The sequence below is a fragment of the Haliotis cracherodii genome, unplaced genomic scaffold, assembly GCF_022045235.1.
Source record: "Haliotis cracherodii isolate W230 unplaced genomic scaffold, xgHalCrac1.p SCAF_9, whole genome shotgun sequence".
NCBI lineage: Eukaryota > Metazoa > Mollusca > Gastropoda > Lepetellida > Haliotidae > Haliotis > Haliotis cracherodii.
The window spans coordinates 25,427,010-25,443,661 of NW_027266343.1; the positions used below are offsets into that span (position 1 = coordinate 25,427,010).

At 40.6% G+C, this 16,652-nt stretch overlaps 1 protein-coding gene across 1 annotated transcript in view; it reads right to left on the bottom strand.

Annotated features, from left to right (window-relative positions):
* Positions 1 to 16,652, bottom strand: part of LOC139452658 (tyrosine-protein kinase receptor torso-like) — a 381,001-nt gene that overhangs the window by 124,698 nt on the left and 239,651 nt on the right. Inside the window, exon 15 of the mRNA XM_071234197.1 lies at positions 690 to 874. Within this exon, the coding sequence (XP_071090298.1) occupies positions 690 to 874 (185 nt within the window). The remainder of the gene's footprint in view (positions 1 to 689; positions 875 to 16,652) is intronic.

Genomic DNA, 16,652 nt, shown 5'->3' on the forward strand with positions numbered 1-16,652 from the left:
GACCAGGAATACTGGTGACTAGAATCCGTGGGTGGTGTCCTTGACTAGTAACTTGCATCTGGCCAAATTTGCCGCAAGTAACTTTCTCCCTGACAGGTGGAATCGGGATCCAGTAGGAAAGATAACTACTCTTGGTCATTTTAGAAAGTGAAGATTGTATCCTCCTTATTATTTCATTGCTGCTGCCAAATATTTTGATCAATTGTATTTTCTTGTATGATTGTAAACCTAATCTTGTTTATTATAATATAATTTGTTGAATGTTCATTGATCTTGTGTAGATATTTACTGATTTCGCATTTTACTTCTGTAAATACATCTTTCTTGGTTAACCTCTGCATTCCAATTTAGGAATCCAAACATAACACTTTTAATACAAGTCTATATGTTTAGGATAAAACATGTTAGAGTGTTTTTATGAGATTTAAAACTCGAATCCAAGGGAATATAAAGAAAACATTTGTCATTTGATTTTACATTTCATTACATTGTGTTTCAAATGCAAAAGAAAAAAATTCTAGTGAGAAACATTCATATGTTACAATATAATTGTAGTTGAAGTTGTATTAAAAAAATCTCCGGGATATAATACAAAATCCTGGGGATGTTATAACATCTCAGTTTTTGAGATTTAATCCGACTGGAGAACAATGAGATGATGTCACTGGAGGTATATAATGTGTGTTTACCTTTTCCCTGTAGTCTCTCAAATAATTCCGTAAGTCTCCAAGCAGGCAAAAATCCATTACAAGACAGATACGACTGCCAGTTGTACAGCAGCCAATCATGCTCACAACATTCTGATGCATTCCAAACTGTTTCATGACCTCAATTTCAAGGAGAAGGCTCCGTCTCTCATCTTCAGTGGCATGATCTAGAAAATAATACAGTCAGTCAAAATTTGTTATAAAATTTGAAAACAGTTAATTTTTTTCTGACCATTTTAAATAGTTAAACAAAATATCATAATCACATTTAGTATTTCAAGCGACGTGTGTGTGACTGCTTGTGCAAGTCTGGTTTTATGGTGGTAGCACATTGAGATATCATGCTACACTTTAACATGGAAACCCCACTCAAACACACTTACGCTGACTTTGAGCTGACCAATCCCTTAATGCTGAGTGCCAGTTATGGTATCTTTTTATGTTTTAGGCATGATGCAGTCATGGGACTAAAAGCACTGCACTTCTCGCAGATGGCTCTATTCACTAGGCCATGCAGGTACTAAGAAAGGTTCAAATAAAATATTTCAAAATCTTGTCATGTTTCAGAAAAAAAGGTTAAGACACAAGGAAGGGTTTTGAATACCTATTTAAATAGAGCCACAAGGTACCGGTACTGTAGCTCATTTGATTTATGAGATAATAATGTGATGACCATACTTTGGTCCAAACACCTATAGTGTGTTATAAAAAGATTTATGCAACGAAGAAAGAAAGATATAACAACAGGTGAGGTGAGGTGAGGGGAGGGGTCTAGTGTGTGCCTGTGTGCGGGTGCTTGTACTACGCCACTATATTTATTTTCTCTTTTTTCTTTATTGCATTTGAATCGCATTTTGTTTGTATTCTTTTTGCGTAATTCGCATTTTGTTTCCACTGTAATCCTAGTTTTGTATTTTGTCTCCCATCATCTGAGTACCTCCAAGTAAGAATACACACAATAAGCCAGTTTACCTTCTGAAAAGGCGTTTTCACTCGCAGTGAAACAATCGACGAAAAACTTTCAAGTCGGTCGTAACTTGAATCCGCTACCTGTGAAGAACACCGCTCCTGTTCTGTGAAAATCTATCAACTTGGTCACCAAAAGTTTCTTTAGCATTGACTGTAATCATGGCTACCCCTCGCACTCCCAAACAATGGCAATTAACCAAAAATGAGACAATCCCATCTCTTGAAAACTGGCATCAAAATCTAGTATATATTCTCTCACTTGATGTCAATTTTCCTCCATTTTTGACTGATCATTTTTCATGGGAGAAGAAAAAAACTACACATCCAAATAGGGGCCTACAAGATGATGGTGAAGATATACCTCAAGCCAGACGCAAAACCGCAGCCAAGAAAAATGTACATCTTGATCTAATGTTGGATCAAATATGCAACTTTTGCAATGTGATCAACCACAACACAATCATCAAGAATTCAACATCAGTGAGAGACATTTGGCAGAAAATCTGCCAGCATTATGGCTTCCAGTCAACCGGTGCTAATTTCCTTAACCTCTCTGACATTAAATTCATGTCTGGAGAATACCATGAAGACCTTTTCCAGCGTCTCACAGCCTTTTTCGAGGACAATCTTCTCACCACTCAAGGCGGTATAACACATCACAGTCTTGTTCCAGATGTAGATGAAGATTTGACCCCGACATTTAAAAATACCATTGTTTGCTTTGGCTTTGGCTTTCTCTCATCCATCCACAATTGCCCAATCTTGTAAATCAATAGTATGGTGCCGAATTGCGTCACCAAACTAGATCATCAATCAAGCCAGAAATATCTCAGGCTTTGCTCTCTCTCCTGGATGAACTGAAAAGCATTGAAGACTCAAAGGTTCTGCATTCAGCTGCCTATTCCTGTTTCCAGAAGCAGAACTTTTCAAAGAACAAACCAGTTGTCAAAAGTTGCATCCTATGCAAGACAGCAGGTAGGCCAGCCTAAATTACTCACTGCCTGAAAACATGCCAGTAGCTTCCTGACACTGATAAACACTAACTGTTTAGCAATTCAAGATTGGCCAATGCTGAGGAAGAACCTGACTTGCAAGTAGATGATGTGATTGGAGCCAAATCTGACATGGACTTTACTTTAAGCCCATTACTTGATACACCAACCGCCAGCCGTATTGGCGTTATGAATTCAGTCTCCTTTCCTCAATACTTATTATGAACAACATCCAGTGAGGTTAACCCTTGATACCAGAGCAACTTCAAACATGGTACAAGCATCATTTGCCAAGGCTATTAACTTACCCATAACACCTGCATTTCAGATGGCTCGCCAGGCTGATAGAATAACACCCCTTGATGTCATTGGGGAAGTCCATTATACCCTTACAAGAGAAAATGACACATTCACACTTGATGCCCTCATTGTTAAACAGTTAGACGTTGATGTACTTGCTGGAAATCCTTTCCATGTCACAAATGACATCACAACTCATCCTGCTAAATGACAAATCGTCATCAGAGGTCACAAGGTCATCCATTATGGTCCACAACCAAATCGTCATGCTACCATACGTCAGACTCAAGCACACCTTCTCAGAGGTCCTCCAGTTCAAACTGCCATTCTCCCAGGCCAGTTCATCGATCTCCATACAGTGTGCAGATCACGATACCAGTTGGGTCTTAGAGCCCAGATTTGACTGTCCTAGTAATCAAGACAAAAAACCTGAACAAGCTTGGCCAGAGGTACAAGAGGTAGATTCTGTGGGTCACACTTTAAGACTTTGTAACTCAACAGATGAATCTATTGTTCTCAAACGTAATGAACACCTTTGTCAAATCCGTCCAATTGTAAGTCCAGAAACACCACAAGACACTCAACGTCCATCTGTGACTCACCATCAAGCTGCTGGTCCACACTCTGCTGCTGTGTGTCTCAATCCTTATGGGTGTCTATCTTCTGAAATATTTGATAAGTTTGCTGCTCTGCACCTGGAGTTTGATGATGGTTTCAACCCAAAGGTGTCAAAGTACAACAGTGCAAGTGGAAAGCTAGAGGCCGTTGTCAACAGGGGCCCCTCTCTCCCACCACAACTTAAGGGAAGGCTTCCTCACTATAACAAAGATATGCTCAATGCCCTCCAAGACAAGTTTGATGAACTTTAAGACATTGGAGTGTTTGCCAAACCAAAACAAGTAAATATCAACGTTGAGTATCTCAACATATCCTTCCTGTTAAAAAAACTCATGACAGCTACAGATTGGTTACGTTATTTGGTGAAGTTGCGAAGTACATCAAATTTCAGCCAGCGCTTATGCCCAATGTTGACAATGTCCTACATGAGATAGAGAAGTGGAAATATCTCATCAAAACTGACCTGTTGCAAGCCTTATATCAGATTCCACTATCTCACTCCTCTGTAGGCTTTTGTGGTGTCAGTACTCACTATAAAGGCGTTAGAGTCTACACACGAAGTGCAATGGGAATGCCGGGATCAGAAACCTGTCTGGAAGAATTGATGTGTCGAGTTCTAGGCCACCTTGTTCAGGATTGACTAGTAGTTAAACTGGGAGATGACTTGTTTTGTGGAGGGAATACACCTGAAGACGTTCTCTCAAATTGGAGGCTTGTTCTTGATGCTCTCCGTCGAAACAACTTGTGCGCATTTGTCCACTGTCTACCACAATACTTGGTTGGATTTGGAGAAATGGTACATTGACAGCAAGTAGTCACAGAATAGCTGCCCTTGCTTCGATTGAACCACCTACAACCATCCAGGGGTTACGTTCATTTGTCGGTGCCTACAAGGCTATGAGCAGAGTATTACTAGGCTATGCAGATCTTCTCCATCCTCTTGACTTGATGACTGCTGGACGATCATCGGTTGAAAAAATAAGATGTTCTGATACTTCACTAACATCCTTCAAAAAGGCTCAAGACTCTTTACAAAATCACAAATGCATCACTATACCCAGACCTCACTATTGTCACTGATGTATCCGTGAAATCTCATTTAATCGCATCTACCTTGTATACTACCAGAGATGACAAGGTCATGCTGGCTGGATTTTATAACGCAAAAATGAAACATTATCAGGTAACATGGCTACCCTGTGAAGTAGAAGCATTAGCAATAGGAGCCCTATACATCATGGCCTCCCCTCAGAAAACTCAAATCCTCACTGATAGTCAGCCCTGTGTTCGGGCACTTGAGAAACTTCAATGAGGAGAGTTCTCAAATAGTTCACGAGTGACCACATTCCTGTCGACCATCAGTCGCTACAATGTACTGATTACACACATCGCTGGAGCTACTAACATCTCCTCCCACTACAGTACCAGAAATCCCATGGAATGCAATGATCAACGATGTCAGGTGTGCAAGTTTGTGAACGAATTTTCAGACTCTGTCATTCGAGAGTTAACAGTCAAGGAGTTATTGAAGGAGGAATAAGCATGCCTTTTACAAGCAGAACTGCCTTGGCATGTCACACAACCTGAGTGTCCAGATTTACATCGAACACATTCTCACTTAACTCAAGGCACGAGACCCAGTAAAAAGGTTACAAATATCCCAGATGTTAAGCGATATCTCAATGAAGTGTGCATCGCTTCAGATGGCCTTTTGGTGGTGCGTGACACTTTGTCTTTCAACAAAGTACGAGAACGTGTGGTTGTCCCAAGAGCAGTTCTTCATGGTCTACTGACTGCTATCCACATCCGCTTCAGCCACCCAAGCATCTGCCAAACAAAACAGCTTTTTCGTAGATACTGTCATGCCTTGGACCTCGACAAAGCTTTACAAGAAGTATCTTCCTCCTGCCGTCAATGTGCGTCCCTCAAAACCATTCCAGGACAGTTGTACATGCAAAGCTCAACCAGTCCACCTTCAACCATTGGGTCATCCTATGCAGCTGATATCATGAAAAGATATGTCCAGTATCCTCGTTAGCTCTCACATGTTTTGTGGAAAATGAGCAACATGACCAACTATGTGACCCCCTTCTGTGTCTCTGTGAAGATATTCGCAATCTGGGTGAAAGTGGACACATCATAAGACATGATCAAGCACCTGGGTCTCAGGCTCTGGTCAAAGATCCTGTTTTGTCAAAACATGGGAAAACTCTTGATATTGGCTCCTACAAAAACCCCAACAAGAATCCGGTTGCAGAAAAGGTAATCTCTGAACTTGGCCTAGAATGCTTAAACCTCTCTCCAGAGGGAGGTCCTTTGTCTCGATCCACTCTCGCACTTGCAACAGCTAATCTTAACAGACTGAGGAAGAGTGGAATGTCCACCCAAGAAGTATTCACTCAGCAGGACCAAATAACTGGAGCACAGCTACCAATGGATGATAGTGACATCATCATGAAACAGCATCTTACCCACCTTAACAACCACCCATATAGCAACAAGTCAAATGCTCATGGCAAAACTTTGATCGATCAGACATACAAATTGGCGATCTTGTATATATAAAAGGGGAGAAGGAGAAAACAAATGCCAGAGACAAATACATGGTTGTCAACATTGCAAAATTGCAAATGCCAACTTCATAAGTTCACAAAGACTCAATTCCAATCAAAAACTTACGATGTTCCCATTGTCTGCTGTTACCCGATCAAACCGTCAACAGAATCTGTGGTAACTAATGAGCCAATAAGAGGTTTAACTAAAAAGGACAATCCTCACAGCACTGATGAGGATAGTGTTGAGGACAAAGACATCATTCAACATGAGATTCAGAACAACCCAAGACAGGTTCCAGTGCAGCCACTCAGACAATCCACAAGGACACGACACCCAACAGCCTGGCAAAGTTCTGGAGAGTGGCTGATGCAATAAGACACTTCTAGTGATCAACATTGACATTAAAGAAAGAGGAGAAAATGGTCGCGCCACTATGTTTATTTGTTCTCTTTTCTTTATCGCATTTGAATCACATTTCGTTTGTATTCTTTTCACATAATTCGCACTTCGTTCCCACCGTAATCCTAGTTTTGTATTTTGTCTCCCATCATCTGAGTAAACTCGTGTGAGTTTGAGTCGGGTTTGTGATATATTGGCGCTAGTCTGGACTGATGCCGTTTTCCCAATGTTGCACTTCTAACATGAATAGCCCACTCAATACAGAGTACATTAACACCAAGCTGACCAGTCCTTGTTTTATAGCCTTAAATTACTGCACCATGGAAAGGTAACAATACTTAGCATCTTTTGGTATGATATGGATCGAACCACGAACCTACCATTCCGGTCACTAAACCATGGACAATGATGCTCAGTGTAAATAGTGACCAGGGGTAATTAAGAACAATTTGTAAAATTTGTTTATCAAATATTTTTCAAAAACATGCAATAAAATCACATTGATTTGAACAAAAAAAGATGTCTTCAAAAGAAGAAACCAGTATTATCACTCGATCAGAATAATGTTTCCTAGACTATTTTGAGTTTGGGGGAAATTACCAAATCTTACAAAGAAGACATAAGTTAAGAACACTTCCTAAAATAATTTTTCTAAAGATAAAATAAAATTTTAATTTAAACCATCATTGAAGATTCATGTTCTATAAGAATACCATGAATATTATACATGAAAAAGAAAGAAAAAGATTATGTCAAAAGAAACATCATCAGCATTTTTCCAAATACATATTTTTTTCTTCTTGGTAACAGTTACATGGAATTCTACTACAAGTAGAAATAGTTTTTTAGGAGAACTAACTGTTCAGAATAAAGACTATGATAAAAATAATAATAAACTAAGCTGCAAAAGAAAGTATAGGTCGGCAATTTGTAATTTTCCTAAAAACAGCAATAACTAGTGGAAAGTTGGTATTGGGAATATGACTGCCCAGGAACAGGTACCCAAAAACACCTCACCCGAACACGCCACCTTTGACAGCGCTCGTGCGGTGACAAAAAAATGGTGATACAGGTTTCCCGCCTATGGCATAAACTGCATGTGCATGTTAGCTGTATAAATGCATTCGTCTGCAGGGTATAACCACATGTGATGAAAGCAAACAAAAGAAATGCCACGACTGTCACAGGAGCAGAGTCCATCGGTATGGCCGAAATGGTGGCAACACAGGTCCAAATTGCCAAAAGGTTTGGTTGTACACCATTGACAGTAGCCAGCCAGGCTGATTCAACAGAACAGGCAGACAGGGAGGACACAGGACAGGCCTAGAACCGGACGACCCCGAGTGACAACACCACTGGAAGACAGTCAGATACGGCTCATTCACCTGCGAAACAGATTTGTAACGGCGAGGGCAATGACAGCAACAGCGTTGGGACATCCCATTAGCCAACATACAGTACTACGATGACCCCGTGCTGCTGGTATCATCCTTTCCGAGGAATGGTACTGACTGCTCAACATCGACACCTGAGATGCGAATTGGTGTCGAGTGCTGTTTACTGATGAAAGTCAGTTCAACTTGTTTCGAAATCACGGCAGAGAACGAGTTTATCCACGCAGAGGGGAACGTTTGGCTCCAGCGTGTATTCGAGAGGTCCATCCATTCGGCGGGTAGGTGTCATGGTGTGGGGCCTTATTTGTGGAGATCAGAAGACTGATTTGGTGATTATACAGGGAAACCTGAACGCTGTGCAGTACAGAGACCAAGTGTTGCAGCCAGTTGTGCTTCCGTTCTTACAAAACCAACAGCAGGGGACATTGTTTCAACACGACAGTGCTAGGCCCCATACTGCAAGACTGACTCGGAACTTTCTAAACCAGCAGAACGTTGACATTTTGCCCTGGCCTGCCCACTCACCCGATATGAATCCTATTGAACATCTGTGGGACCATCTTGACAGACAGATTAGAGCACGCCATCAGCCTCCCGTCAACAGACAAGAATTGCAGCAGGCCCTGAGAGACGAGTGGCAACGGATTCCAGTCCACGTCATCAGAAGACTGACGTCATCGATGAGGCGGCGTATCACAGAATGCATTGAGGCAGCTGGAGGTCATATGTGCTATTGAAGGCAACTGTGTCAACAATGAACTTGTAGTGTGTCTGACAATTGTTTGGTGACATTTCAGGCAACTTTTGAAAATGAAATATCTTACCCCACCATTGTTTATCTTGAGCTTACATTACCTGTGATTGCACAATTTCATTCATATTATAATTAACAACAAAACCTCTTATTATTTTTTTATCGATCATGGAACTCGACCTATACTTTCTTTTGCCGCCCAGTTTAGTTCAAACTGACAGGGTTAATGAAATATTCCAAAATTGAGCACTGTATTCAACGTAATAAGCGCCCAGGTGCTCTCAAATTAGAAAAAGGGGTCTCTTATTAGAATATAATTTTGGTGAAAAAATAAAAGAGTTGAAAAATCGTAAATTTCGTGGTTAATGCTGACAGCCTGAAATGATATAAAAGAAAAATCTGTGCATATTATTGACGACAGATATATTTTTCCAGAATTATTTGCCTGTAATTAAGGGTGCATATAACACACGAGTGCGTATTTTACACAAATAAATAAGTCTTTGTGTACAATGATCAATAGGAATTAGTGCTAGCGGGGTGCTTATTACATCGAATATGATAAGTCCAAGTTTTCAATAAAATGCTGCATAATATGAATCTATAATTTGACAAGTTGGTATTCAGCATGGGCTGAGACTATTATTTTCCCTCTTTATGAAAATGGTTAAAAGTTCAGTCCAATCAACTAAAGAGTGAACTCTTTTTTGTCTGTAATTGGCAAACTTTTACAAAAATATTAAACAATAGTCTTGCAGTACACCAGTGAGCAAAGCATGTCTTGACCATGTTAACAGTCAAAGGGAGATAATTGAGCTACGATGTATTCCCTTGTGTTTTATTGATGCTCTATGTATCCATGTGTAAATATTATATAGTGATGTATCAGATACATTTTCATGCTTATAACATATACTCTAGGCCGGAGGCCTAAAACACTGCTATAAAGACTTCGACTTGATATGTTTCAACAGCCAAAATTATCCCTCGTGAAAAATGTAATTTGATTGCTCAAACTCGTAACAAATTACTTTAAAAGAATTAAAAAATATAAATCATGCGCAGAATGATCTTAAATCAGTGTAAGTATATTATAGCACTGCGACATGAACAATTAGCATCGGAATTTACAAAAATTCACAACAATCAAGCCAAGAGTATCACCTCAGCAGAGAAAAAGGGTCATCGGTGTGATACAGATTGGAGCTACCAATAACAACAACCTTAGGCTCCTTATGCATCACAATCCCCAGACTGATGACTTATTTCTAACAAACTGGCAGTACCAGGGACAGGGATGACCATCCATGACTAGGCCCAATGAGCACTGCCCTCCTATCTATGAAATAAAATGTGTTGAATGGGTTTAAAATGAAGAAGTATTAGTTGCATAGCTTCCGCATTGGAACGGAATGCATAACGCCAACGAAAAGAAACACTATCAGATTTGACAGCAGTCGACCGCGGAATATGTGCACACCGGCTAAGGGTACCTCAAATACCTTTGGCTGTATCCGTCAAAAACTGATCGTAGTTAATTGACAACACCTTTTCCAGGAAAAACAGTTTGCGAGAAATGGCTGTGATAGATAAACAAGCAACATGTGAAGTAATTTATTTTGGTTACTTGAAGTCTTAAGAATAAAATCAATGGCTTTGAGCAACCAGTATTCATATGCAATTTGTTATCGTAAGTTGGAGACACTGTTTCTTGTATCAGTTAGTCAGTAGGGCAGTAGTCTCCGAACACGCTGAAAATATCTGACATCTCGCCCATCTGCTCACCAGATCCCAGCAATCTTGGCAAGTGTGTGGTAGCCAAAACACACAAATCAGGATCTGGTAATGGTACCAGTATATGTTAAGAAAAAGCATATAAATTAATATTATTGCATAAGTGCCAATCAGCCAAAGACGAATTCCAGACAGAACTTTTTATTAGCCCAGTTATATAAACAATTATTTGGCAAATACTAGCTCTAGCTCTAAGATGTTAACAGTTAATGAACTTATGGGTGTAGTAATTTATAATCGCTATGATGGATAAGCTTTCCATTCGACTCACATCAAAATACATTGATAATGCATACAAAATACATTTTTTATGAAAATATATAATCTGTATCAAAGGGGAATTATAATTTATGTTAAATGTGCATAAATTTCTTAATAAGAATTACATTCTCTGGAAACAAGCGTTGATTAAAATACTTCCCCGTTTCTCTTCTCCACAGCAAAGGTTTCGCGTGCTGTTGTGATGGCATTTGTTGTAGCTCAGCACAATGCGGAGACATGACTGAATGTGTTTGGTTGCCTATGTTGTTGGTTCCAATAGCGGCTGTGTGGTGATTCCAATGAGAACCGTAATTTTAGTGATAGTTATGATTTGTATCACATTTGAAACTATTCCTTATCACTTGGTAGCTATACACATGATATTGCTTACATTAATTCTGATAATGCTTCTTTTCAATCAAGTAGATAGCAGAGCTTGATATCTAGACCATTCTGAATATAATCCCTAAGATGCCAACATCTACATCAGAAAATGAGGAAGAAAATGCACCTTCAGTCAGTGGCAGAACAGGAACTCGAAAAAAGAGTTGTAATTTTCTGACGTCAAAGTCTTTTATGATGGGGACCAATTACATCAGTGCTATTTAAACCTTTTTATCTGACAGTCTTGTACTTTGACTCTGATACACCATATTGCAACGATTACAGACAGGATAATCAAATAAATCCCCCCACCCCACCCTCCATTTTTAATAGAAGGAGGAAACTATTGGTGGATGATAGTTTGCGCCACGACAATGGGCCTAAGGGAGATATGCCCTCTAGGTCTGGCTGCACGTCACGGAAGTAAAAGCTGGTGACAGTGTTTTGTGAGGCCCACTGACAGCTAGACACCACTTGTTCCACCAACGGATGTCCATGAAGTGAGACTTGTGTCCTTGAAGTGTCCTTATTGGAAAAGAGGCTTGCAGGATATCAATTGTCTCCTTCGATGGTGTCTATGTGGGTCTGTAGCTGAGAGGTAGAATTTGAAAATTGAAGTTCTGAAACTTTTGCTGCTGTCGCCATGGCTAGGAGGAAGGATGCTTTTCTGAATTTTTGGAGTCAGGTGGCCTCAGCCAGGGGATCTTAAGGTTCTGTTGAAAGTGCCAATAGCACAACAGATAGATTCTACTTAGGGAAGATCCGAAGTGTGAAAACATCTTCTAGTATGAATGATCTCAATAGTCTGTTTAGAATGGGATGGTTTCCAGTTGAGAGTCCGTCATGTTGAAGTACAGAGTGAAGTGCCGATCTGTAACCTTCTATCGTCCAAACTTATTGTCCTGACATGGATGTTGTAGAAAGTCCGCTATCATAGGCATGGACATTATATTAGGATTAATCCCTTGTTGTCTTCTCCACTGGATGAACTTATCCCATATGTTGTCATATATAAGAGAGGATGAATGATCTTTCGACAGCTTCAGATGCAAGTCAAGAGTACCCGGATATCTGCATCTTTGCGTGATAACTTCCAGGCGGTTAGATGTAGGCTGGACAGATTGTCGTTGAAAATGTTGACATGGTCTGACATAACAGATCTCAACAGAGAGGTAATTGGAGAGGTTCTTCCATTAATAGACTTAATAATCTGGGGAACCACGCTCTGCTGAGCCAGATTGGTGCTATCAAGATTATCATGCAATCCGTCTCCTCCACCTTGTGGATGACCTTGTCTAGGAGAGACCATGGTAGGAATGTGTATGCAAATAGCCCCTTCCAATCCATCGATAGCACATCGATCTGGTGAGCCATTGGATCGGGAACTGGACCAATCTCATTAAAATCAGATCTTAGTTCTTGCTACCGCTAAACAAACATCTGAGGACATCCCATTTGGGGTCATGTCAGATCGACCTTTCATCCGACCATTCAGAGCTTTGCTTACCAGATCATGAAAGTGACAGTCGGAATGTGATTCCTAACCATGCAACTTCGAAAACTTTAACACGGGGTATTCCGAACGATAGTTATGGGCTTCACGACTGAATCCATACAATCTAGACCATCTATTAGCCATTCACGAACGTTCTTTTGTTCAGGTTTCAATTTTTTAATCGAGAATTTGTCAAAACATGTTTCGAAGCGTAGTTGCCAATTTGAAATTAGTGCCGTAAAGCACAAGAAAGCTGCATTCTGATTGGTTAATGTCGACTTCTTGTCAGTCATTCCATTGGTTGGTCAAAGTTCGCGCAAGGTCGGATGACGTGACCCGTACCAGGGTGTCCTCAGATCTTTGTTTAGTGGTAGCGAGAACTAAGATCTGATTATAATGAGATTGGAAATGGACTGACTTAAACCGTAAGTTGATGGTTTAGGCAAGTGGCAAGAGATCTAGATGTGGTGTGTCCCATAACTTGGTTACCAAGCAAAGATCTAGGGATGTAAAGTCCATTCTGTTGCCACTATTCTCCCCTGACAGGAAAGGCTGTCGGCAAGCATGTTCAGCTTACCGGAAAGTATGTCTTGCTTCTATCCGGCAACTGATGGAGACTGTGAAGGCCACAATCCTGTAATCTTCATCATCAGAGAACTGGATCTGGTTGGTCCTTGATTCTGAATGTATGCCACTTCTATGGTGTTGATGAGGATTGATGATTGGAAGAGACCTATTTCCCATGACAGGATGGTGTAATAAATGGCCTTTGTTTCCCTGCAGTTGATATGTAGAATCCTCTCACCGTGTTCCAAGATCCTTGTACCATGAGATCGTCCATATGGGCTCCCAAACATGAGATCGTCCATATGGGCTCCCAATCCGAATCAGACGCGTCTGTAATAGATGGTGTTCGGGCGTCGGAGAAGTGAGAGGAATGTCGCTCATCACATGCTCTCTGTGAGTCCACCAATGCAGATCCAATGCAATAAGTAGGGAGGTAACTGAGTCTTGAACTCTAAGGTGTGGGATTGTAGTGAGTTGATCCATGTCTGTAGAGGACAAAATGTCAACCTTCCTCTGAAGGTCATATCCTGTAGAGATGTTAGGTTGCCTAGAAGAGACATCCACCACCTTAAAGACCTGCTGGGTTGAATTGATAGGGATTGAATCATCGTAATAGTCTTGACAAATCAATTCTCTGGTGGACATAGATATCCCTTGAGGAGTTTGAAACGCACTCCGATGTGTACGATGTCTTGAACCGGAGTGGTCTGGGACTGGAGGGATTGACTAGGAGGCCTAGAATAAAAAAACCTTTGATGTTGTTGATCTCCAATAGTATCAGAATGGCTCGCTTCTTTTGGAGCTTCCTGACGGCCAGATCTGTTGCTGCTAGATTGGCTCTGACTAGACGAATCTATGGCCGTTGGCCCGAGATGTCAGGATGGGATGCCTCTTGAAATGCTATCCATGAGCCACTACGTCTAGAACCCAGCATTTGGGCGTAATCTGCTTCCAATTTTCTGGTATGACAGAAGACGCCCTCCCACTGGCCTCGGAGTCCTGAGAAGACAGATGTTTGTCATACCTCCGACTCGGTTGCAACGAATCTTACCTGGAGGGAACAAACTTCTTCTTAGGTGGCAGTATATATGACAAGGCCTTCTGATCCCTTCGCAGATAGGAAGATCCCTGTGTATTGACAGCTAGGTTGATAGTCGACACCTGGATTGTTCAGTTGTGTCTTGTCTGACCTCGTCTATGACATGTCCCAATCTGCCGTTGAATATCTTGGGAGCAGATATCAATTATGACATTATCAACCTTTTCGTTAGGTTGTAAACAGGTCTTGAATGAATCTGTGCTAGTAGTTGTTGACACTGTACCCAGATTAGCTGTGAAGACATCTCAGATTTATTTGTCCTGCCATATCTTTTTCACCAAAGGGTTTGATGTTCGTACCTAGATCAATAACATTGCCTGCTCTCTTCTTAGTTTCAATGGGAGTTCTCCTGTATCTACTGGTAGTACTTCTAGTGAAGTACCTGTTGCTGCACTGCAAGACAGTATTTGATGCTGAGTGAAAGGCCTCACAACCATAGTCTTTTTTTTATCTGATAAGTGATTTGTAGAGGTCCAGCTGAGTGTCCCTCGAAGTGCCCCAAGATGTGCCTGAAATTGCCTGTAATACGTTCAGGTCTTTTTGACATCTATTGCCACATATTGTATACGTGCGCCAAGTGAGGTGTTGATCAAGGCACACTGCACACAACACCATAAGATAAGGCACTAGGCATATACCTAATCAAAACAGATCTACCCGGCCGCATCTAAAATAACCAAAAGTAGTATAGACAATGACAGTTCTTGACCACTTCCACTGGAGCCAGACTTAAATACCTATACTGCTACTACAGAGTGAATTTTTTATGTCAAAATGATGATGTGATTCAACGATCGCCATGATTCATATTAAAAGAATCATCAATATTAATTAATAATGGATCAAATTTACTATAGCCTACGAGGATATTGGAAAGGTATAGGAGCAATACAAAAATTAGCCACCGCGGCTAAGGTATCTAAAGATGTGACCAAGGATTGGCTAAAGAAACAAGCGATGTGGCAAATATTCTTACCAGCACCGCGTTATATCCCGAGGAAGAAGTTTGATATTTTTACAATGAATGAAGTTCATCGAGCTGACCCATGATAAGGTAAGACGCAAAACGTATAAATACGCTTTAACAGTAGTGGATGTGGCTAGTCGCTACAAGGAGGCGGAACCATTAACCTTGAAAGATTCAACAGAAGTAGCTAATGCACTGAGTCGCATATATAAACGCAGACCACTAAAATGGCCTAAGCTATGTAGATCCCAGTCGCAGATTAATGGGATCAGTAACTAAACTGTTAAAAAAGCATGATGTTGAAATCAGGCGTGATGAAAAAGAGGCCCACCGTAGTCAAGCTATCATTGAAAGATTTAACCCGGACATTAGCGGAATGTTTGTTTGGCTATCAGTATGGGATTGATATGAAATCGGAACGAATAAGATCAACTGAATGATCAGCTGTTGTATCAGCGCTGAATAATGAAGTAACAAGATTATCCATAATCCATAATCCATAATCACGTACAAATATATGTTTAATTTACCAGCTGCTTCCTGACGCTTCGTTATCTGTTTAGTAACACCCTCAATGGCATTTTCTATTCTCCGCCAACTGCCGGTCATCGTACTTCGCAGTAAGGAATTCAGCCATCATTACATCCCCAAGAGACAGGTCTTTCACGACCGGATTAACTTCTGGGCTTCGTTTTATAGAAGGGAGTTTTTTAATCTCATCCCACTGTTGATATGCTCGCATACCTTGACTATATAGTTGATTAGGCACACCCTCGATAGTCAATTCTACTTTTGTAATCTTGGGGTTGTAGAACGCCTCGGCATCTCTTGCAAATGCTTCTGAAGGGTCCTTCAACAAACATTAAAATACCCTTCAACGATCTAGCTGGGACGTTTAGTTTGACATTCCACGTCGTATCTCTTTTGTTCCTGACAATCTTTCGGTGTCGAAGCACGTGATCGTACAAAATGGCTAAACTTCTGGTATACTGGTTACAAATTTTCTGGCTAATTCAGGATGTGTTATCATATCATACTCCAGTGAGATATTGTCAATAGAATAGCTACCATCTTCAGTAGCTTTGATTACTCTGCCGTAGTCATTAAAAGTGAGTTCATGTTCTAACATATCGCTTAGGGATGCTTGATAGAAGGGCATGTGACTATCTAGTAATTCAAAGTTGAGCGGAATATAGAATCGGTTACCAAATGCATCAGCAACGGCCTTATCTGCTATGATGGTATTATCACCACTATTGAATCTTAAGGATGAACTTTCGAAACCAGCCGTTAATGATTATTACGATGCCTTAAAAGAAACTCCTATTGGTCGTGACTATTCAAAGTTTACGATAGATAGTAAACGAAAATGGCGACTGCGTGGCTTTCCAGATAT